The sequence below is a fragment of the Pleuronectes platessa genome, chromosome 3, assembly GCF_947347685.1.
Source record: "Pleuronectes platessa chromosome 3, fPlePla1.1, whole genome shotgun sequence".
NCBI lineage: Eukaryota > Metazoa > Chordata > Actinopteri > Pleuronectiformes > Pleuronectidae > Pleuronectes > Pleuronectes platessa.
The window spans coordinates 30642840-30667038 of record NC_070628.1 but is presented as its reverse complement, the minus strand read 5'-3'; the positions used below and the strand labels follow the sequence as shown (position 1 = coordinate 30667038).

The following is a 24199-nucleotide window of genomic DNA, read 5'->3' as shown; positions in this document are numbered from 1 at the left end:
CTTTATCATGTTTTCTCTCCCTTGTGATCGTCTGCACCTTCTAATTTGTTTCCACATGTTCAATGATTCCGGCTTCCCTTGTGTATATAAGTCTCTGTGATTCCTTTTGTCTTGGTCAGTTCTGGTGTTTCCCTTGTTCCACACCAGTTGTGTGTTTCAGCTTTTTCTAGTTTACTCATGTTTCTGTGGGTTTTGATTCATTTAACTTTTTTTTTTAGCTATTATAGGAACTTTTTCACTTGAACCAGGTTAAAAACATTTTGTATGGAAGAACAGCAACCCTTGTTTTTGATTTCTTGTCGGAAATGGAGATTTTGTGTGGAGATGGGGTGCAGGTCAGCCTACAGGTCATAGGCTGGGTTTACACAGCCTGGCTCAGTAATGCCTGAAGCCAGGCCAGGAAGGTCCACTATAACACTAGAAATATCCTGCAATTGTGCTTTATGTTTTTGTTAAGTGTTGTATTTCAAGTCTTACTATATGCCACATATATTATTCAAATAGGTGAAATGAGTAAAGTAGTAATTACTAGGTGGGCCATATGTAGCTAACAGCAACGTGAGGTGAGATGACATCGTGATTTAGGTCTTACTTGTTGTTCTGGCTCCAGTCACAGCCAAACACAGCAGCAGGATGCTTGTACTTATGGAGGATTTTGCCATCTATGGTCCGAATAATACTGTTGTTAAAACAATTAAAAAAAACATTTATGAGGAGGGATAAATAGATAGAATACATGAAGTACTCTCTCTGATAAAAGAACAAACTCCTAACAGAGCATAAAAAGAGCACTTACCAGAATCCGTCTCCACTACAGGTAGCAATCCTCTTAGAATCCTTATGGCTCCATGATATACAGAATATACCATTCTTACCATGCTGCAAGATGATAGAGAGGTCGTCAATTCACACCACATCTAACTAGTAGTTTCCTAAAGAATCGAATAATGTTTGAGAGGAAGTTGTCTACAGCTGCACCTAAACTCGATTTGAAGTACTGTTGCAATAAATGTGGAGACAGCAGCCATTTTTACTGGTTAATTGTTGAAGTTAATTTTATACATAAATTTTGCACTGAAAGTTGAAGTAACCTCATTAAAGCGAGTGATGATCTTTCCTTTCCTGACATCCCAGATAAACGCTCCGTTACGAGACGTCGCCCCTGCAATGCAATTCAGGTCGCCTTCAAGACACACACACACACACACACACACACACACACACACACACACACACAAAATCACAGAGAAAGATCAATAACTTTCACATGAGCAAAAGATGATACACTTTATATGGATGATCGGATGGGACTACAATTTTTTTGTATCCGTAATGAAATTTGTTAATATATCATGTGTGTAGGGATGTTTTCTAATGAACATGATCATCTAAAGTTAATTGGCTGTTATTTTCCAAGTGTTGAAAAAAATTAAAATCGATAACACAAAAAAAGTGTGTGCATGCACGTACATGTGTTCGATTGTTTATGTGGAGTTTATATACCTGGAGCCCAGGACAGAGAGTAGACAACTCCCTCATTGCCAGGAGAGGTGTTAACAGCTGTTAGTGTGTTTGTGTCCCAGATTTTAATAGTTCCATCAAAACTAGCCGTGGCCAGCAGGTTGGAATCATCTGGCTTGAACTTACAATCAAAGATGGTTTCTGCATGACCCTGAAAACGATACGACAACAGAGAACAAATAAATCATATGCTAAGAACATGGAAAAATATTTGTTCATCTGTCTTGCATACGCATGTGTAAGCTGTAGAAATTACAGCATAAAGGATGTTTCAAAAATACCAGGTCTCTAAGGAAGTCCCACTTTTTGGCACCCATATCATACAGTCCCACTCCTCCATCCATGAAGCAGCACACAGCATGGCCAGGAGGCAGGGAGAAGGAACAGTTCTGTGACAGGGTCGGGGGAGGCACTGCCTCACTGGTAGAACTGGTGTGCTGACTTTTACTGGGGGAACAGGAACTTGGAGCTGTAGTGTGCGTAGATGGTGAATTAAGTCAAAGAAAAATATCTAGTGTGTTATAAAATAACATAATTTTCATATTTCTTAAAATTCACTCTCATCCTTATATAACAGACAGCTGGAATTATCACATGAAGCCTGAGTGTTTGAATGACTGCCCAGACAGTGCACATATGATAAAAAGTAAGTGATGCTCATACACAGCTGTTTTCACAAAGCACTGAAACACACATTTACTCTAGACCAAAATACTAACACAAACAGACAGAAACTCAAACAGAATAAACATCCACAGCAGATTGTAACACTTTTCATTTCTGAACAACAGTCGCATTTCCAACAAGTTTTACTCTAAATATTACCTTTCTTGGCGAGAGGGGAGTTGAGGACATGCAAAGCATGAAACCCAGTCTTTTTCAGTTTAAAGCTGTCCAGTGGAGTTGAGCGAGACACGTTCCACACCCTCAGTACTCCAACCTGAGAGTCTAACATACAAAGATGGCTGGAATGAGGTGTGTGGTGTCATCTTGTGATAAACACATTGAGGCAGATGGGAAATGAGAGCATACACATATCCCATATAAACATGTAGCACCTTTACCTCCGGTGATAAACATGCCTGGCGCAGAGGGAACCCAGGCCAGACACTGAACTGATGCAGCCGCTGAGGGGAAGCAAAAGGACGTGATACAATTCAAGGCCTCACTGTCGACCAGCCTTATACCGTTGTGGAGGTTAGACACTGTAAGAGAAAAAAAAACTTCAAGATTCAAGATTCAAGAGTTTATTGTCATATGCACAACAATTACATTAAGCAGTCGCCTGCAATGAAATGCTTGGGTCACAGGCTCTCTTTAGCAATGCTCAGAATATTACAAGCAGACTAAACAAATATAGAGTGAAATAAGATAAAATAGAATATAGTAATTTAAAATAGAAATAAAATATACATATCTAAAATAGATATAAACAACTAGTGCAAGTGTGTAAAATAGTGAAAAATTAAATGTGCAAATATGCTAAGGTGCAGAGATGGTGGAATTATGACAGATTGGAGGAGTTTAAAAGTCTTATGGCCTGGGGGATGAAACTGTCTCTGAGCCTGGTGGTGTGGGCCCGGATGCTGCAGTACCGTTGGCAAGACGGCAGCAGGCAGAACAATTTATGGCTGGGGTGATAGGGTCTTTGATGATCTGGTTGGTCTTCATCCTACACCGCTTGGTCATGAAACTCAGTGACCTAGCCATCAACGTTTCCCTCTGCAACTGGATACTGGACTTCCTATCCAACAGACCCCAGTCTGTTAGGTTAGAGAAACGCGCCTACTCAACCCTCATCCTGAACACTGGCGTGCCACAGGCTGAGTCATCTCCTCTATTCCCTCTTCACCTATGACTGCACACCTGTACATGGTTCTAATACCATTGTCAAGTTTGCAGACGATACAACGGTGATTGGCCTCATCAGCAACACGATGAGTCAGCCTACAGAGAAGAGGTCCAGCATCTGGCGGAGTGGTGCGTTGACAACAACCTGGCTCTCAAACCAAGAAAACAAAAGAGCTCATTGTGGACTTCAGGAAGAAAGGTGTCACACACACCCCCATCCATATCAACGGGATGTAGGTTGAGAGTGTCACCAGCTTCAAGTTCCTGGGTGTCCACATCTCTGAGGACCTCACTTGGACCCTCAACACCTCAACCCTGGTTAAGAAATCAAACCAGCGTCTCTTCTTCCTGAGGAGACTGAATAAGGCCCATCTGTCTCCTCAGATTCTAGTGAATTTCTACCGCTGCACCATCTAGAGCATCCTCAGCAACTGCATCTCAGTGTGGTATGGCAGCTGCTCTGTTGCGGACCGGAAATCACTGCAGAGGGTGGTGAAAACTGCCCAACGCATCAACGGTTCCTCACTCCCCACCATTGCAGCTGGTGCTGCAATGGTGGGGAGTGAGGAACAAGAGATGTCTGCGGAGAGCGCGCAGCATCGTTAAGGACAGCTCACACCCCAGCCACAGACTGTTTGCACTCCTCTCTACAGGGTCCTCCATTCCGGACCAGCAGGTTCAGGAACAGCTTCATCCCTGCGGCTTTCACCCTGCTGAACTCTGCACCACAGTGATAGCAGACATCAGCAGACTTAATGATGGTGTTGGAGCTGTGAACAGGGAGTACAGGAGAGGACTGAGCACGCAGCCCTGGGGGGCACCGGTGTTGAGAGTCAGGGTGGAGGATATAGTGCTGCCTATCCGCACCGCCTGTGGTCTGCCCATCAGGAAGTTCAGAATCCAATCACGGAGGGTAAGGTTAAGCCCATGGTCTCTGAGCTTGGTGACGAGCTTCAGCGGCACGATGGTATTGAATGCTGAACTGTAGTCAATGAACAGCATTCTCACAAATGTGTCCCTCTGGTCCATGTTGGAGAGGGCAGTGTGAAGGGTGAGGGAGATGGCATCTGCAGTCGACCTATTTGGCTTGTAGGCAAACTGAAGAGGGTCTAAACAATAAAATAAAACTATATTGATGTTGTTCTATTCAATGTGTCTGTAATACTATTCAAAGTATTACACTTTATCAAAAGAATGATTATTTTGTCAAACCTAGCAAGTAGTCAGTTGACAAAGGGTCCCATTCCAGAGCACTAACTGGATCCTCTTCATCTGTGCCCTCTAATGACTCTGGACGTAACACATGCTTTTGGCTTTTACTCCCTAAACAAGAGAAGACAGAGGTGAACAGGTTAAAGAAGATGTACGTTTACAGGTACAGAAGTGCAGGTGGACAGTTTACACTATGGTTAAGCTTAGTTTTTAAGACAGGTGTATGTGTGAGTTTGGGTGTTAATGAATGAGATGAGAAAGAAACAACTTTAGTCTTTACCTGGCTGAAAAATTGACAAACTTCCGTCTGTGTGTCCAAACACCAGTTTGCCCTTCTTTTTTGGGTGCCATCTGAAGAGACAGATATCAGACAGGAAGGAGTGAGCTTCTTTATGCACTGTTAGCCCAGGGTCAGGACCTCCATACACCCAGATATACAACGGACCACGCTGGGAGACAAAGGCCACTCCATCAGCTGAGTTCCAGCACCAACTGACTGATGTGGGGACCCCTAGGAATGCAAGTGAGAGACACTGTCAACTTTACAGATGGAAGATAGTGCAATAATCTGCTCTTAAACATTTCACAGGTACAATAAATCCTATGTCAACAATCCATCTACCTTTAGTGTTGTCAAGTCTTGCAACAGCCTTTTGTTCTGCGACATTCCATACGATGAGCAGGTTATCAGCAGAGGCCGATGCAAAGAGATCAGAGTTGTCATAACACCAGTTGATAGCTGTTATAGTCTTCTTGTGTTCTGACATGATGGAGCTCAGTTTATATTCATTGTACTGCTGGTCCAACTATAAAAGACAGATTGAGAATGACGAGGAATAAAGGGGGAAATAAACAGAAATAAATCAGCAAAAGATTTTATCCTGGAAAGTGTTTCACAGTAGTTCTCTGGTGAAACATTTCTGCAATAGTAAATCCTGCAGACAGATTAAATTCTGTCCAGAACTGTAGACACTTCAAACAAAAGGACGAAATGTAGAAAAAAACATTATATGGGAGAAATAGTTGACAAATGATTTATGTGATTCATAATCCGGGCTGGTTAGCCCAAGTTTCTCTGCAGTAAATGTAAAGTAATTCAGGTACAGAAAACAAACAATAATGATGGTTTGATTGAAAAAAACATGCGTTCAACGTGCCTTTAATTACGTTCAAGTAAATGTAGTGTAAGGGAAATGTAATCATGTTTATTTCCCCTTTGATTGTTCATGATTGAATCTCTAACAATGCAACCTTGATCATGCTGTTTCCTGTTCTTCTGAATGAATGTTGGCCTGATTACTATAGACACTGTAACGTGATTAGTCAAAACACGGTAACCTAATTATACAGATTTTATGTGCTATTGAATGAAATGACCAGATTGTCTCTACTAGGCATTGTTTGTATTCATGTGATTTGTTTATTTGTTTATTTAGAAGGATCCCCATTAGCTCTACCCTAAGACAGAGCTACTTTTAGTGGGGTCCACATTTAAGACATACATACAGATATCAAACATTTTAAACAAACATTAAATACCAATATCAAACATTTAAAACATACTTTACATTATAAATATATGTTACATTATAGATATCAAAAGTTAATATACATAAAAATAGTGATCATATAATATTACAGATATCAAAATTGAGTGGTTATGCAATATTACCTTTGTCATGATATAAAACACTGATATATACAATTCAATAGAAGCGAAGACTGCAAACCATGTAAGAGAATACTACTCCTTTATGTACAGTACCTCACCATCTAGTGTCACAAGTATGCTGTACCCAAGTGTTTCATTATTTGCTTTTTTAACATACATTTACGTTTCACGTTAATAATTTCTGTTGGTAGTAGGTTCCATGACTTCATGGCTGTGTATCCCACAGTGCGTTTAAGAAAATTGGTATTAGTTCTTGGGAGTTTAAACCTACCTTCTATTGCTCGTCTAGTGGCATAGTTATGTGAGGCTACATTTTCATTTAGTTGCCTATACCGATCTGCTGGTCTTTTAGACTGCAAGAGGCGCCATGTTGATAAAAGAAGTGCAGCAGCAAGTCTTCAACTTTTAGCCAGTGAAGACAGGCATGCATACTATGTATGCTGGTTCTGTAAGGACACTGTAGAGCAAAGCGTGCAGCCTTGTTCTGTACCAGCTGTAATCTATTCAGGTCTTTCTTGGTGGCATTTGCTCATACTATCTGGCAATAATCCAGCTGTGACAGAACAAGAGAGTTAACTACCAGTAGTTTTAGATCAGGTGTAAGATGATTTCTGCATCGTCTGACTACAGCTAGTGCTTTGCCCATTTTATTGACTATAGTGTCAATATGCTTTGACCAGGACAGTTTATCATCTAGGGTGACTCCTAATAGCTTGGTTACCTTTACTTGTGTGATGGATGTTCAATCTATGCACAGGCTAAACTCTGGCTCTGCTCTAAGAGAATGATTAGACCCAAAGTGTCACAGTCTGCTCATCTCCTGTCTGCTGGTATTTTTCCACTCACCTGTCTCTGCTCCACTCTGCCAGTCAGCCACACCTCCTCATCAGGCCAACTCTCCACACCTGTGACAGCCCTGGCTGCATTTAAGCCTGCTCCTGTCTCTGCTTCAGTGCCAGATTGTCTTGTGTTATGCCTGACTTCCAGCTTGTTTTCCCCGGACTGATCACCTGTTGCCGACCCCGTCGATCCCCGACCTGCCTACCTTGTCTCTGCCCTGGATATTCCCTCAGCCTTCTGTCTTCGACCACGAGTTTCGCCTATTCCCTCCTGGTTACGCTCCTGCTCGGCTCTGTGGCTACACAGCTCACCACTGGACCTGTCTGCCAGCTAGGTAACCCATCAGCCGTTGACTTTACCTTCAGTCAGCGACACCAGGCTCGCTCCTGCTCAGATCTCACAGATGATCACTGTGAGCAAAGACTTTTCACCCTGCCATTGTTTGAACTGTTAACGACTGCAGTGAACAATAAAGGTCATTACCGACTGGTATTTCGTCTGCCTGTGCTGCTTTTGGGTCCTCACCATATCCGTGACACGAAGATGATGCTTTTTGTTTTAGCTAAGTTGAGAACCATCTTGTTGTCAAGGACCCACTTTCCAATGGAACTTGGATGGCTCCCTGTTTAGGATGACTATCAGTTCTTCTGCTGTTTTTGCTGAAGCATATACAGTAATGTCGTCTGCGTATATACTTAAATTTCCACTTCTAAATTTCTTCCATTAAAGAAGACTCTTTGTGATCTATTTAATAGATAACTTTCCATCCAGGAAGCTGCAGATGGTTTAAAGCCATAGCACACCAGTTTTTCCAGAAGAAGCTTATGTTCAAGGAGATCAAATGCTGCTGTACAATCCAGAAGGACGGCTCCACATAGCATTTTGTTGTCTAGTTCTCTGTACCAGTCATCTGACATTTGCGTCAGTGCTGTGCATGTGGAATGTCCCTTTCTGTAAGCATGCTGGTACTTTGTTAACAGATTATTTACTGAGAAGTATTCCTGTATTTGATCAAATACAGCCTTCTCAAGAATCTTACTCATTGCTGGTAACAGGCTTATTGGACGACAATTCGGGCCACTAAATGATGTTTTCTTATCTATAGGCAGGGGAATCATTTTTGCTTCTTTCCAGGCTTGAGGAAAGATTGATAGTTTCAGACTGGTGTTTAGTATATGACAGATTGGCTGTGCAACAAAATCTACAGCCATTCCAATCAGTTTACCATCTATCCCATCCATCCCTGGTTGTTTGTCAACACATGCCAATTTCACCAGCCGAGCCACTGTTTCCACTGTTAGTTCACTAAACTCAAACTGGCAAAGTTTGTCCTTCATAGAGTCTTGGATGTTGACCATGGTTGAACTGTTGTCAGCCCTCTGTGATGATTCTTTCCTTAATGTATTTACCTTGCTTCTGAAAAAATTATTCAAGTGATCTTCAATTTCTTTGGGTTTTGTGATAAAGGTACCCCCACTTTCAATGAATGTAGGTTGTGGAGAGGTGTTTCTTCCCATTATACAATTAAGCATACTCCAAAGCTGTTTGGGGTCATTCTTTGTTCTGATTAATTGCAAAGCATAATATTGTTTATTTTTCCTTTGATTTAGTTTTGTAACTTGCTTTCTCAGTTTACAGTAGTTTTCTTTGTCCTTAGTACAGCCACTATTCTGTGCCTTTTCCTTGGCCTGATTACGCTGAGACATATAGCCCTTTAGTTCCTCAACAACCCATGGCGCCCTACAAGTCCTCACTGTCACTTTTCTAACAGGTGCATGTTTATCAATGACTGGTACAAACTTTGCAACAAAAAGATCTAGTGCATCATCTGGTTCTTTTGCATTTTAGACCCGAGACCAACATATATTTCTGACCTCTTCCAGGAAGGCTTCCTCAGAAAAACCTCTGTAGGACCTTTTATGGATGACTCTAAGTCTAGCTTTGGTAACCTTCATTTTCCTTGCTACCACTACAATATTGTGGTCACTACATCCTATTGGGACTGATACAGCCTTGGTATATAAATCATCTGCACTCAAATAAATGTGATCAATACAAGATGCTGTGTTGAGGCCCTTGTTGTTTGTGCTTAGTCGTGTTGGTTGTGTAACCACTTGTTTCAAACAGCGTGCATCTGTTATTGTGGCCAGTTGGTTCTTTAAGGAACAGTTAGGCGATAGCCAATCAATATTTATATCTCCAGTGAAAATAATTGCCATATTCAATTCACACACCTTATTCAGCATCTCACCCATGGCTTCAAAGTAGTGTTGATCTGAACTTGGTGGCCTGTAGCAGCAGCCCACCAAGATAGGTTTAATATGGGGCAGGTTCACTTGAAGCCATAGCACCTCAATTTCGTCATACATAATATCCTCCCTAACTTTCACTGGAAGATGGTTTTGAACATAAAAAGCAACAACTCCCCCATATCTGTTTGTCCTTTCTATATAGATTATACCCTTGTATGCCCACAGCCTCATCCTCAAAAGTGTCATCCAGATGGGTTTCTGATATTGCAAGTATGTTAATTGAGTTTAACACCAACAAGGCAATAATTTCATGCACTTTGTTCCGTAAGCTACAGATATTCAGTTAAGCAATCTTCAAACTTTTCTTTGGGAGTAAAGCAGCAATAGACTAGATGAATTATGAGTGTCAACTGTTTAAGCGTCACTTCTCCTTCCATTCGCCTCCTGTTTGTGGACAATCAGCTTGTCATAGCTTAAGACAGCAAAGTCCCCTCTTTCTCTTGCATCTTTCATCTGAGGAAGCAGCTTCCTCCTCTTCTGGCGAACTGCATCAGGGTAGTCTTCATTGATGAAGATTCTGGATCCTTTAAGTTTTTTAGCGTTGCTCAGGACTCTGTCTCTGTCCTTTATCCTCAGCAGCTTCACCAGTAGAGGACAGGGGCGAGGCCTAGGGAAGTCTCCCTCTGCTTTAGGTGCCTTCCCAGTCCGTTGGATTCGTTCTATCCCAATGGTGTAGTGATCTAGCTCCAGTTGGTCTTTGAAAAGTGTCAGCACCTTCTCCTCTAATTCCGAGACCTTCTCCTTCTCTGTTTCAGGAAAGCCCTCAATAATCACGTCGTGACGCCTGGATTGACCATCCAGAAAGTCTGTTTTGTTGTCTAATGCAGTCATACATTCTGCTAGCTTATGTATGTCAGTTTCATTTGTTATATGGTTCTGTGACAGACTAGCATTCGTGGTTTTCAAGTCATCCACCTCCTTTTGTGTAAAGTGGAGACTAACCTTAAGTTCTTGTAGCTCTTTCATCATAGCATCCATTCTGGAGTTAGTAGTGGCCATCAAGGTGTGCATGCATACTTTGAAGTTGCTTTCCTGCTGTTCTACCATTTCTTTATAGAAAGCTTTTTGTTGGTCAAGTACTTCACGCACTTGTACCGGTGTTATGTACTGTGCATTGTCCTTATCTTTGTCCTTTCCCCCCCAGCCATCTTGGAAGCTTGGCTGGAAGCTTGGCTGGTAGCCGGCTGGTAGCCGGCTGGTAGCCGGCTGGTAGCCCTCCTTGAGATCTTCTGAGATCAGAAGATCTCATCCATTTGACTGTTTAACAACCCCCTCCCGAGTGGGAGGGGTTAGCCAAATGTATAAAAACAAACAACTGTTTCTCCTCTGGGTGCATATAACAAACTGAACTCTGTGGTATGCACCATGCTCGAGCATTAAAGGTGAGAATACTGTAAGAGAAATTTGTTTCTCGTTTCCTCGTTGGTAGTGGGATTGTAGAAATTGCCATGACAAATGTACCACACTTGTGAAAGAACAATGGTAGGATAATAAATTGATGAGATCCTTATCTTGATAGATCTATTTTAGTAAAGGATATTTATTGACACAATAACTCATTCAACCGCAATGTCAAGATCAGTTTCTTTCCAACTAGGGACCTTAAATGTATCTGCTATGTTTGTACAAAACAGGGCCTTAAAGAGGCAGGGGATAGAGCGCTGGATCGATCCAAGTCTTCCTTATCTGCATGCCGAAGTGTCCCTCGGCAAGATAATCAACCCCTAATTGCCCCTCATAGAAAAGTGCTGAGAATAGACGCACTGTGTGAATGGGTGACTGGCACCAACCTGTACTGTAAAGAGCTTTGAGTCGTCATCAAGACTAGAAAAGCACTATATAAATACAGATCCATTTACCATAACGTACTAAATCTTTTTCTACAAAACCAAGTTAACTACTCCAATATGACATCAAATATTACTAAAGAACTGCAAAAAAATTGCATAAACATTTATTAACTATTTAAAAAAATATACTTAAATCATCAAGTATTGTGCTTAACAAACAATGTGAGCTTCAGTGAGTACCTCTGTACCTCGGCTGCCAATAATGCACCATAGGGTGGATTCCAATCGCCATTCAATAATAACAAGAAGAAGCCTCCCAGCCGGCGCTGCTCGCATTTTCCCACATGAATCTCCGTGAAGTGCAGACGTTCAGGATTATTGATGATGGCAACCCCGCTGGAAGACTTTCATAAGGACTGTGCTGTGTGCACGTTATATTTTGAAAATGTTGTTTGCCGAACGTCCAGTGTTAAGCGTCACTTTGAGAATAAGCACCAAAGAAGTTTCAAAGATCAGGCAGTCAAGGGAGAATCAATCAAACGTGCAGTGTCCAGGTATGGGAAGCAAGCCAGCTCTCTCAAAGTCATTGCCACTGCCAAAAACCATGCAACTGAAGCAAGCTTTCGCATTGCTCACTGCATTTTGAAACATGGAAATCCATTTACTGATGGCGAATACATAATGTAGGATTTCTTCTCTACCTCAGAGGTTCTGTTTGAAGGACTACCAAATAAAGAGACAATCAAATCAAGAACCAGAGACATCCCCATATCAGCTCGAATTGTTGAGCGATACAGTGAAGAAATGTCAGATAATGTCAGGGCACAGCAAGCAGCTTGGACAAAAGATGCTGTGGTATTTAGCATTGCACTTGATGAGAGCGTCGATGTGAACTACGTACCATGCTTAGCAGAAATGGCAAAATGCTGTGATTCAATTGTAAGAGAGGAGCTCTGCTGTTTAAAGCCAATGTCCGACGCAACAAAAGGTGAGCACTTAGCCAGGGTGCTTATCGAACATTTTGAGGAGCGAGGTATGGACATCGTTAAGATTTTTGCAGTAACAACAGAAGGCGACCCCGCCATGGTCGGGAGACCGAGGGGAGCAGTCAGATTGATAAAAGAAAAAGTCGGCCACCCCATCATGAAACTCCACTGCATAATACACCAAGAAAAACTCTGTGCAAAGACGTCAAAGTCAGATCTTGATGAGGTAATGGCTACAGTGGTAAAGATTATTAACATATAGTTAAGCGATCTTCACTGACGCACCGACAGTTCCAGTCGCTGCTCAAGGACACAGACTAAGCATACAGATATATCTCTCTCCACTCAGCAGTTCGCTGGCTAAGCTGCGGAAAGTTTTGGAGCGGGTTGTTGGCTGCTTAGATGCCATCAAGGCCTTCCTGGCTGAAAAGGGCCAAGACTACCCAGTACTTGAGGACGAGAAGTGGGTTGTGAAACTCATGTATCTCACAGATATTACGGGACATCTCAACAAGCTCAATCTCCGGCTGCAAGATGCAGGGCAAACTGTCTTGGACATGTTAGACACATGGACAGCTTTTGTCGGCAAGCTAGCAATATTTTCAAGTGATATTGCTAACTCCACTTTCCGCTACTTCAGACACGTAAGGGAGTTGTCCTTGCAGCACAGCATTGGTACCGATGAAATATAAAAATGCATGAGCGAGCTCCAGTTGGAGTTCACAACACAATTTCGGGACTTTCAGAAGTATGGACCTATCTTCTCTTTCTTGATCAAGCCCGACCGTATCTCTAATAGACTGGTTGGATACACAGGGCATGGAAATGCAGTTGATTGAGCTGAAAAGCTCCACACTGTGGGTGACTAAGTTTGCAGAGCAGCTTGAAACCACCGCCGTGCAAGATCACAGAACCTTCATCTTCACCTGCTGGACATCTTTACTGGAGAAGTTCAACTGTCTCCAGAACATTGCACTGACTTTACTGACAGTCTTCGGGTCAAAGTATCTGTGTGAGCAGATATTCTCACACATGAAGATTGTGCTCAGCCCCTCCCACAGTTGTTTGACCGCTGACCACTCCGAAGCATGTGTGCAACTTAAAGTCACTAACTACAACCCTCAGATAATGGAGTTCAGCAAAGGAAAGCAAGGTCCGGGATTACACTGACTTGCAGGCATCTGTGTATTTGTTGCAGGGCCTAAAAATGTTATTTGCATATATTTCTGTTTGTGCATCTCTTTCTCTCAGATTCAGATGTGGATGTTTTCATGAGGTCACATTCTTGTATAGCCCTAGTACTGTTATTTATGTTGGATCTGCTTTATCCACTTTGGACAATCCCAATGCAATACTTGTTGATGAGTTAATGAAAAAGATACCCCCCCCCCCCTATTTTTGAAAGACAACTTAACCATCCTAACGGTTTGTCATGACAATTATACTCCACGTCAGTAGGTGGCGCTGTTGGTACAGCGGTGGATCCTGAAGGGAGACGGTAAGCATGGGCTCAGTGCATGCGCATCTCAAATTAAAATGATTTGGGTCTGAGTAAGACGCTAAACGTAGTCTCCTCCCTTCTTAAATCCACAGGTAAGACAAAACTCAGTTTTACAACTAATTAAGTGTCAGAGTCAAGTGTGGATGTTATGTTGGTTGTTAGATGAGTGCTGATGATAGTGAAAAGTGTGGTTAAAGTACAAAAATGTATAGTTTAGTGACTCGTCGTCCTGACGGTCTTCGTCGGTGGGAGCACATACTTTTTCTTTGAACACAAGTTTCAACCACTGGTGTAATAAGTCTGTATCACAAATATTGCTGTTCTGTAATGTGACATTGTTCTGAAATGTGCTAAAAGTATTTGTAGCCTGCTCTTGGCGTATGTGCACAAGTTAAATGTTATATGTTAACGAGCTTCACTTTATCGGCCACAGCCGGGTCACGCCATTTTGTGATAGGCCTTCGAGGAATGGGAGTGTGTGCGTGCGGAGTGTAAAATGGCGATATGTATGATTGAAGAAAGTGCTAAAAACGGGAATAGGTTTATGTTATGTGTGTATGAGAGATATTCATGGTGTGTGTGTCTGTACGTAATCAGAGTAGCGTGTGTATGATTCAGTGTAGGAATTTCTGTCCAATGAATGTGTTTCAGTCTTATTATTTATGTATTTGTCATTTCATTTTTGTATTATTTTTGTATATTGAGAATGAGTTCGGTCTGAGTAAGACGCCAAACGTAGTCTCCTCCCTTCTTAAATCCACAGAGACTAGATCCATGTATCTATTAGTTACGCAGTGCTCCCTAGCCTGTGTAACCCTTGCTACAATATTCTTTACTCCAATGAACAACAACATCGACCCATAAGGCGTCAGCTGTGTTAAGGCTTGTCATGAAGTGAACATTTTGCCCAGCAACCATCAGAGGAGGAGCAAAACGGAGCTGCTCATCACTTCCTGATTCCAATGCCAAGAGGGTGGACTACGCCTAGCACCATCGAGGAAGAACCAAGGAAGACTTCCCCTCGTTATTGACCAATCCTGTTCTACCTACTGTTATAAAATATTACAACCGGCTTCTATTCGGCGCGACTCTTGACTGCCCCGGTATTGCTAGAGGGTCGGGGCAGTGTATTGGGTGCCCATTGCTTTGCTGTTACTTTTCATGCCTTTTCATTGCTTCTTAATAAATACTTGATTGAACCAAACCGAGGCCGGCTCTTCTCATATTTAGGATAAACGAACACGCAACAATCTGTCATGGGGTGGGGAAATTCTGAATATGATCCTGGCTGGTGGCATTAATGACAAACTTATTATTGCAATCATATGAGATAAACATATTTCTTTAAAGTGTTGTTCTATATAAAGCCACTATGGATGGAAACAAATACATGGCTGTTGGAAATATGAATGTGGTTCAATAATAAAACTTAATTTTAAAACAATGTTGATATGGCACACTAACTAAAAGAAAATGTCACATTGGCACTTATTGTCAAAAAGGTTGCCGACCCCTGTATTAGAAAGTGGGGATAGTATGAAAATCAGGCAAGAGAGTGAAAGGAAAAGAGAGAAATAAGGAAATTATTTTGGGGATTAGGAGCAAGGAAACAAATAAGAGTGATGACAAGTTTTCAATCAATCAATCAAATTGTATTTGTGTAGTCCACATCATAAATCACAATTAGTCTCATAAGACTTTAACTTGGTGTGACTTCATCTGTCCGTAACCCTTGACAAGAGTAAGTAAATATAAAAAAAAATAGAGGTTGGCAAAACTCGTCACCTTATCGTGGTGGAGAGGTTTGCGTGTCCCTGTGAACCTGAGGGCTGTGTTGTCTGGAGCCTTGTGCTCCTGGTAGGGTCTCAAGGCGTGTCCCTGTGAACCTGAGGGCTGTGTTGTCTGGAGCCTTGTGCTCCTGGTAGGGTCTCTCATGGCAGAGTGGTCTCAGGTGAGGGGCCAGACTAAGAATGGTTCAAAAAGCCTCAATGAATATCGACGGAAGAGGAGATGTGACCCGGCCCGGAGGAAGCCCGGGGCCCCCGTCTGGAGCTAGGCCCAGACGGAGGGCTCGATGGCGAGCGCCTGGTGGCCGGGTTTGCCACGGAGCCCGGTCGGGCACAGCCCGAAGAAACTACGTGGCACCCCCCCTCTCTTCATCTCATGGGCCCACCACCTGTGGGAAGACCCGTTGGGGTCGGGTGCGCAGCCACATGGGTGGCAGCGAAGGTCAGGGGTCTCGACGGACCAGACCCGGGCGGCAGAAGCTGGCTCTGGGGACGTGGAACGTCACCTCGCTGTGGGGAAAGGAGCCGGAGCTTGTGAGGGAGGTGGAGCGCTACCAGTCAGATCTGGTGGGGCTTACCTCCACGCACAGTCTCGGCTCTGGTACCGTACTCCTGGATAAGGGTTGGACTCTATTCTTCTCCGGAGTTGCCAAGGGCGTGAGGCGCCGGGCGGGTGTGGGGATACTCATAAATCCCCGGCTGAGCGCCGCGGTGTTGGAGTTTACCCCGGTAGACGAGAGGGTCGCCTCCATGCGCCTAAGGGTTGTAGGGGGGAAAACTCTGACTGTTGTTTGTGCGTATGCACCAAACAGCAGCTCAGAGTACTCGGCCTTCTTGGAGACCCTGAATGGAGTCCTGCATGGGGCTCCAGTAGGGGACTCCGTAGTTCTGCTGGGTGACTTCAACGCCCACGTGGGCAACGATGGAGATACCTGGAGAGGCGTGGTGGGGAGGAACGGCCTCCCTGATCTGAACCCGAGCGGTTGTTTGTTATTGGACTTCTGTGCTAGTCATGGATTATCCATAACAAACACCATGTTCGAACATAAGGGTGCTCATAAGTGTACCTGGTACCAGAGTACCCTAGGCCGAAGATCAATGATCGATTTTGTGATCGTGTCATCTGATCTGAGGCCGCATGTTTTGGACACTCGGGTAAAGAGAGGGGCGGAACTGTCAACCGACCACCATCTGGTTGTGAGTTGGATCAGGGAATGGGGGAAATTTCCGGATAGACCTGGTAAGCCCAAACGAGTAGTGCGGGTGAACTGGGAACGTCTGGAGGAGGCCCCCGTCCTAGGTATCTTCAACTCACACCTCCGGCGGAGTTTTTCTGGCATTCCTGTGGAGGTTGGGGACATTGAGCCGGAGTGGGCAGTGTTCAAAGCCTCCATTGCTGAAGCTGCGGCGGCTAGCTGTGGCCTCAGGGTCTTAGGTTCCTCAAGGGGCGGTAACCCTCGGACACCGTGGTGGACACCGGTGGTCAGGGAAGCCGTCCGATTGAAGAAGGAGGCCTTCCGGGATATGATATCCTGGAGGACTCCTGACTCGGTTGCAGGGTACCGACAGGCCCGAAGGGCTGCAGCTGCTGCCGTGTCGGAGGCTAAGCAGCGGGTGTGGGAGAAGTTCGGAGAGGTCATGGAGAAGGACTTTCGGTCGGCACCAAAGTGTTTCTGGAAGACTATCCGGCACCTCAGGAGGGGGAAACGGGGAACCATCCAAGCTGTGTACAGTAAGGATGGGACTCTGTTGACCTCAACTGAGGAGGTCGTCGGACGTTGGAAGGAACACTTTGAGGAACTCCTGAATCCGAATAACACGCCCTCTATGTTGGAGGCAGAGCTCGAGGTTGATGGTGTTTCGTCGTCAATTTCCCTGGTGGAGGTCACTGAGGTAGTCAAACATCTCCGCAGTGGCAAAGCCCCAGGGATTGATGAGATCCAGCCAGAAATGCTAAAGGCTCTGGGTGTTGAGGGGCTGTCATGGTTGACACGCCTATTCAACATCGCGTGGGAGTCGGGTACAGTGCCAAAGGAGTGGCAAACCGGGGTGGTGGTTCCCCTGTTCAAAAAGGGGGACCAGAGAGTGTGTACCAATTATCGGGGTATCACACTCCTCAGCCTCCCTGGTAAAGTCTACTCCAAGGTGCTGGAAAGGAGGGTTCGGCCGATCGTCGAACCTCAGATTGAAGAGGAACAATGCGGTTTTCGCCCCGGACGTGGAACTACGGACCAGCTCTTCACTCTCGCAAGGATCCTGGAGGGGGCCTGGGAGTATGCCCATCCGGTCCACTTGTGTTTTGTGGATCTGGAGAAGGCGTATGACCGGGTCCCCCGGGAGAAACTGTGGGAGGTGCTGCGGGAGTATGGGGTAAGGGGGTCTCTCCTCAGGGCCATCCAATCTCTGTACTCCCAAAGCGAGAGCTGTGTTCGGGTCCTCGGCAGCCAGTCAGTTTCGTTCTCAGTGGGAGCTGGTCTCCGCCAGGGCTGCGCCTTGTCACCAATCCTGTTTGTGATATACATGGACAGGATATCGAGGCGTAGTCGTGGTGGGGAGGGGTTGCAGTTCGGTGGTCTGAGGATCTCGTCACTGCTTTTTGCGGATGATGTGGTCCTCATTGGATCATCGGCTTGTGACCTTCAGCACTCACTGGATCGGCTGGCGGCCGAGTGTGAAGCGGCTGGGATGAGGATCAGCACCGCTAAATCTGAGGCCATGACTCTTAGCAGGACACCGATGGATTGCTTACTCCGGGTAGGAAATGAGTCCTTAGCCCAAGTGAAGGAGTTCAAGTACCTCGGGGTCTTGTTCGCGAGTGAGGGTACTATGGAGCGTGAGATTGGCCGGAGAATCGGAGCAGCGGGGGCGGTATTGCGTTCGCTTTACCACACCGTTGTAACGAAAAGAGAGCTGAGCCGCAAGGCAAAGCTCTCGATCTACCGGTCGATCTTCGTTCCTATCCTCACCTATGGTCATGAGGGCTGGGTGATGACCGAAAGGACGAGATCGCGGGTACAAGCGGCCGAGATGAGTTTTCTCAGAAGGGTGGCTGGCGTCTCCCTTAGGGATAGGGTGAGAAGCTCAGTCATCCGTGAGGGACTCGGATTAGAGCCGCTGCTCCTTTACTTAGAAAGGAGTCAGCTGAGGTGGTTCGGGCATCTGGTAAGGATGCCCACTGGGCGCCTCCCTTGGGAGGTGTTTCAGGCACGTCCAGTGGGGAGGAGACCTCGGGGAAGACCCAGGACTAGGTGGAGAGATTATATCTCAACACTGGCCTGGGAACGCCTCGGGATCCCCCCGTCAGAGCTGGTCAATGTGGCCCGGGAAAGGGAAGTCTGGGGCCCCCTGCTTGAGCTGCTCCCCCCGCGACCCGACCCCGGATAAGCGGATGACGATGAGATGATGAGATGAGATGAGATGAAAACTCAGACTTATGCAACATTACTGATGACAACTTGTGTGTTAAAGAAAAACATTTATTATGAAAAAAGTAGGGATGCACCGATATGGAAATTCGTGGCCGATACCACTACCGATGTTGAAAACAACAATCTAGCCGATAGCCGATACTGATATTTGTTTGTTTTGTTATTTATTCACCCTTTTGCGCCAGGAAAATAATTAAATCCTTATTTAAAAAGCACTATTTTAAATTATTTCAGCCCTTTATGAAACATTTATTAAAGCAATTTTGGAGAGGGGGGCGACTGCTCCCACAGCCGCGGCACGTTCCCAGCGGTTTTACCTCAAATACCAATGAACATCGGCAGATGACATCGGTGAAAGTTTATTACCGATGCGCCGATGTCAGAAAACAAGGCGAATATCGTCCGCTACCAATATACGGCCGACATCGGTGCACCACTAGAAAAAAGTAAAAGTAAATACACAGAAACTAACTAAAGCTGTGCTTACTAGATACATGTATATGTGAGTGTGTATGTGTGTTTGTGTTAGTGTGTGTGTGTGTGGGTTGGTTCGTGTGTGTATGTGTGAGTGAGTGAGAAAGTGTGCTTTCAAAATGGCGGCTTGCCACTATGAAGACAAAAGACCCCCTGGATTGTTTACACCATATGGTGGAGGTCACATGTATATGGTAAGTTTGGGGAGATGTGTGTGTGAGGTATTGGTGCCAGTTTAGAGAAAGTTGTTACTTGCATGCAAAGAAAGAGCCGGTGAAGAGCATAACATAACTAGGGCTACTTTGTAGCACTGGAGGGCCCGAGCACCCGAACGTTGCGGTCGGTGGAGAGAGCGATATATGACCAAGCGCACGTCTCGGCGTTGCATGCGTTTTGCGCACTGCGGCAAGAATAAACACTTCACTTCCTGCGTCCGTCACGCGACGTCGATGCTTGCCTGCTAATTGCTCATTACGGTCCACGCTATCAATAGCACATCACACTTTGAACATTTTATGTAAATCGAATGATAGTTGTAAAACAAAGCTTACTTCCTGTTGCCAGTAGGTGGCGCCATCACTATTATTACGCACAGACATATAATTCTGTTCAAGTAGGCGCTCTGATGTAGCGTGAGCAATTTTGTGTCAATTGGACAATGTTACCACAACGTGATTTTCACACTGATCAGTAGGATGACCCTGAACTAATATTTATATATGGAGCGGTTCAGGTCATGATTGTGATCATAGGTCAGTAGTTTGGAGCCGGTTGGATAATGCAGAGTGGATTAACAAAGTACTGCCTGTTTCATGACGAATCAGTAGGTGGCGCTATGAAATTGAGTAAATATTGACACATAGAACTGTTAAAGTTTGGACTCATCAGGAATCATGTGACAGAAGTTTGGTAGAGATAGGACAATGTACAGTAGAGTTATGACAACATTGTGTCGTTTGGCGAAGGTTGATCCTTCGCCGCACCTCAGTGTTTACAAAGTTTGAGGAAATGTCACAATTCCGAATCGAATGACTTGACTGAGCTCTTTTGAGCTGTATATTGTAGGCAGCCAGGAGCAGTTCATTAAAGTATAAAACATGTCACTTACTGTTGATTTCAAGTCATAATTTATTTGTAGATGTCATCAAGCTGGGACTCTTAACTTACGTGTCTACTTTGGATTCGATTGGACAATATATGTTCGAGATACAGAACCTCGTGTTTTGATGGCATTTAATCAAACTTTGACGCCACGCCACGGTCACAAGGCCTTAAAACCATATGAATAACTTCAGGGGGGGCTGTTGATACACACATGTAGATTGAGTGAGATAGAGCCATGAACACTGAAGTTACAGCAATTTCTTGTTTCACGGTGAGTTGATGAACTTCAATTCCACGTCATCAATATGACGTTTGACGAAAAGTCACAATAATCTTATTCCTACATTATCAATGTCTTGAGACCCATTTGATACAGTTTGACATGGTTTAGGTCAGTGGATTAGGAGGAATACAGCCATGTGTAAGACATGCAAAAAACAAGACATTTCCTGCTGCCACCACGGGACACTGTGATTTTCAGTCACGATTTCTGTATAGATGTCTTCAAGTCGCGACTCTTGTCGTACATGTCTAGTTTGGACTCCATTGGACCAAAAATGTCCAAGATACAGAGGCTCGTGTTTTGATGGCGTGTAATCTAACTTTGAAGCCACGCCAGGGTCACACTGTGTGACGAAAAATCGATCTTTCAATAACTTTAGATCTCCATCTTGTTGTGATGACAGGCAAGTGTGTGGAATATGGCCAAAATGGCCACTAAATCCAAGATGGCAGGCTTCCTGTTGCGTTTTTCCTAATGCCTCTTGAGACTTTTTTGTTTGTCTGGACATGATTCACGTAGGCGACAATGTTTGTGAAGAACGGTCAAAGGGAAACCTAGGGGCTGCGTTCAAGGGGGCGCTGTTGAGCCATTTTGCCACACCTATTTCAAATTACTCCAGAATACGTACATTTCTCTGACTTTTGAATTTCCTGCAAAGTTTGTTAAGAAGTTGAGCATGTTAAAGCCTTCAAAAAGCCAATTAATTTGGCAGAGAATAATAATAAGAAGAATCCTTACAGTTTCAATAGGGCCTCTCACCATTCAGTGCTCGGGCCCTAAAAATCCTTACAATTTCAATAGGGCCTCCCACCGAGCACCGAGGAGGAATAGATCCAAATGTAAGACACAAGAAAAACAAAAAACAAGACATTTCCTGCTGCCACCAGGGGGCGCTGTGATTTTAAGTCACGATTTCTGTAAAGATGTCTTCAGGTCGCGACTCTTGTCTTACATGTCTAGTTTGGACTCGATTGGACCAAAATCAGATACAGAAGCTCGTGTTTATGTAATCAAACTTTGACGCCAGGCCACGGTCACACAGTGTGATGAAAAATCGATGTTTGAGTAAGTCTAGATCTCCATCTTGTTGTCATCACACTGAACTAAATTTTAATTTGATCTGAAGCCCTACGACAAGTACATCCACAAAATCCTTGCCTCGACCCTGACATACCCAATAACTACAGACTACAGACTCTCTAATCTTCCCTTTCTGTAGAAAACACTGGAACATACTTTCGCCTCCCAACTCAAAACCCACCTGGACTCCAATCAACTATACATACCATTTCAATCCGGATTCCGATCTCATCACAGCACAGAAACCGCCCTAATCAAAGTCACAAACAACTTCCTGCTCTCCTCTGAGGATAACTCCCTCAACATCCTTATCCTCCTTGATCTCAATGCTGCCTTTGAAACCATCAACCACTCCATCCTTTTCAAATCCTACCTCTCTGACCGCCATCAATTCATTAGCATCAATAAATCCAACTCCAACACGGCCCCAGTCTCCCAAGGTGTCCCCCAAGGTTCTGTATTTGGCCATCTCCTCTTTATTCTCTACATCAGGGGTATTCAACAAAAATTTAAAGAGGTCCAGTTTGAGAAAATTTCTTGAAGCAAAGGTCCGGAAGATCATAATTTCTAACTATTTAGCAGTGGTGTAAAGTAACGGAGTAGAAGTTCTTCGTTACAGTACTTAAGTAGTTTTTTGAGGATCTATACTTTCCTTGAGTATTTATATTCATCAGGACTTCTACTTTTACTCCACTACATTTAAAAGAAAAAATATATACTTTTACTCCGTTACATTTTCATTGAACACCTCGTTACTCGTTACAAATTAAAATCTGAATATAATTATAATTGTCTCTCATCGCGATTGGATTATCCGGACTGTGCGTGTTTGCGCGAGAACCGACGGTGTCTCGCGAGGATAACCTGAGGGCGGCACGGGAGATAAGCCGTTAGCCGTCCACCCGACTACACCGGAGTAAACCACCATGGCTACCTCATCCACCTCATCTATCGCTGATGCTGAAGACACGGCCGAAGAACCAAATCCACCACACCCGTGGCCGTATCTCGCGACCATGTTTGCCTTCGTGAGGATACAAGATACAGCCTATCGAATGAAGTGCCTCTTGTGTCTACCGAGGGAGACGGAAATAATGGCGTTTCAAAACTCTCCGTTATTTAATATTTATTTTAAGTTTCATCACTTCCAATTTCACTTGTTCATGTATGAGTTCTATATTATTTTATAAATAATAATTGAAATCAGTTGAAATAAAGTCTGAATAGAACAATTTCGGTTGTTTTGTTTCTGTGTAGGCCTACTATAAAAAGCACTTTACATTTTTAATTTGATACTTGTACTTTTACTTTTGATACTTAAGTACATTTCAACACCAGATACTTTTGATACTTAAGTACATTTAATTTGAGCTACTTTAAGACTTTTACTCAAGTCATTTTCTGACTGGTGACTTTTACTTTTACCGAAGTCACTTTCAGGTAAGATATCTGTACTTTTACTCAAGTATGGCTTTCAAGTACTTTGTACACCACTGCTATTTAGTGTGATATATATTTAAGTAGCCTAGAAGTGGTATCAGCAACTGCATGTACTCAATACCTGACTGTCAAATTAAATGAATTCAGCTCGATTCCAAAACATTTTGGCAATTTTTATTGTCACGTTACATAGAACTGAACATATATGTATGATTGCAGATATGTATAATGTTCTCTCATTAACTAAATAAAAGTAGGACTGCATTTCAAAATAAGACAAAATAAATAAAATATGAAAATAAAGTGCTTAACTTCAGACAAATGTAATAAAGGAAGCAAAAGCTTGAATTTCCCTTTTTCTGTTTCACATCTTGACTTAACAGTCTCAACCAATTTCACAGATAATAACAATTGAACAGTTTTAGAATGCCTTTCTTCCCCTCTTATATCCCACTCCCCCACTTTTTTGGTCAGTGAGAGAATTGAGCTCTAGCTTGTCCTGCCAGGATTTTAAATCTAGGCCGGAATGGAGTCAGGGCCATTCTCATACACATGTTGAGGTGCTCATTAGTGAGCCTTGAACCATATTTAGTTTTCATAATGTTCATTGTGGAGGAAGCTGTCTCGCAGTATGTTGAGCCAAACATGGTCAAGATGTACAGGGCTACTTTCCTCAGACCTGAGAAAGCTGTCTCAGAGACCATTTGAAGAAAGTGGAAGGGTCAGTTCTTGCAAACTGCTCTTTCAGGGCCACATCAACCGCTTGGAGATCAACCAATTGTATCTTGAGAGGCCCAGTGTTTACCCATTTAAAGTGCTTTGTGACTTCCTTTGAGAACCCTCTGACATCTGTGGTGACTGAGGACTGGAGTGGCGTCTGGTCTGGATGGTGGATCGTGGTCTGGATGGTTGCTGACC

General features: G+C 43.9%; 1 protein-coding gene across 2 annotated transcripts in view; it reads right to left on the bottom strand.

Moving 5' to 3' along the window:
* The window catches only part of wdr17 (WD repeat domain 17), a 52915-nt gene that overhangs the window by 22088 nt on the left and 6628 nt on the right, over window positions 1–24199 (bottom strand). For both annotated transcript variants that reach the window (XM_053419755.1, XM_053419756.1), the window contains exons 2-11: window positions 5207–5390; window positions 4865–5095; window positions 4585–4695; window positions 2586–2726; window positions 2347–2469; window positions 1803–1990; window positions 1504–1672; window positions 1092–1183; window positions 797–879; window positions 593–679 (exon numbers count right to left, since the gene is read on the bottom strand). In XM_053419755.1, the coding sequence (XP_053275730.1) occupies window positions 593–679; window positions 797–879; window positions 1092–1183; window positions 1504–1672; window positions 1803–1990; window positions 2347–2469; window positions 2586–2726; window positions 4585–4695; window positions 4865–5095; window positions 5207–5390 (1409 nt within the window). The remainder of the gene's footprint in view (window positions 1–592; window positions 680–796; window positions 880–1091; window positions 1184–1503; window positions 1673–1802; window positions 1991–2346; window positions 2470–2585; window positions 2727–4584; window positions 4696–4864; window positions 5096–5206; window positions 5391–24199) is intronic.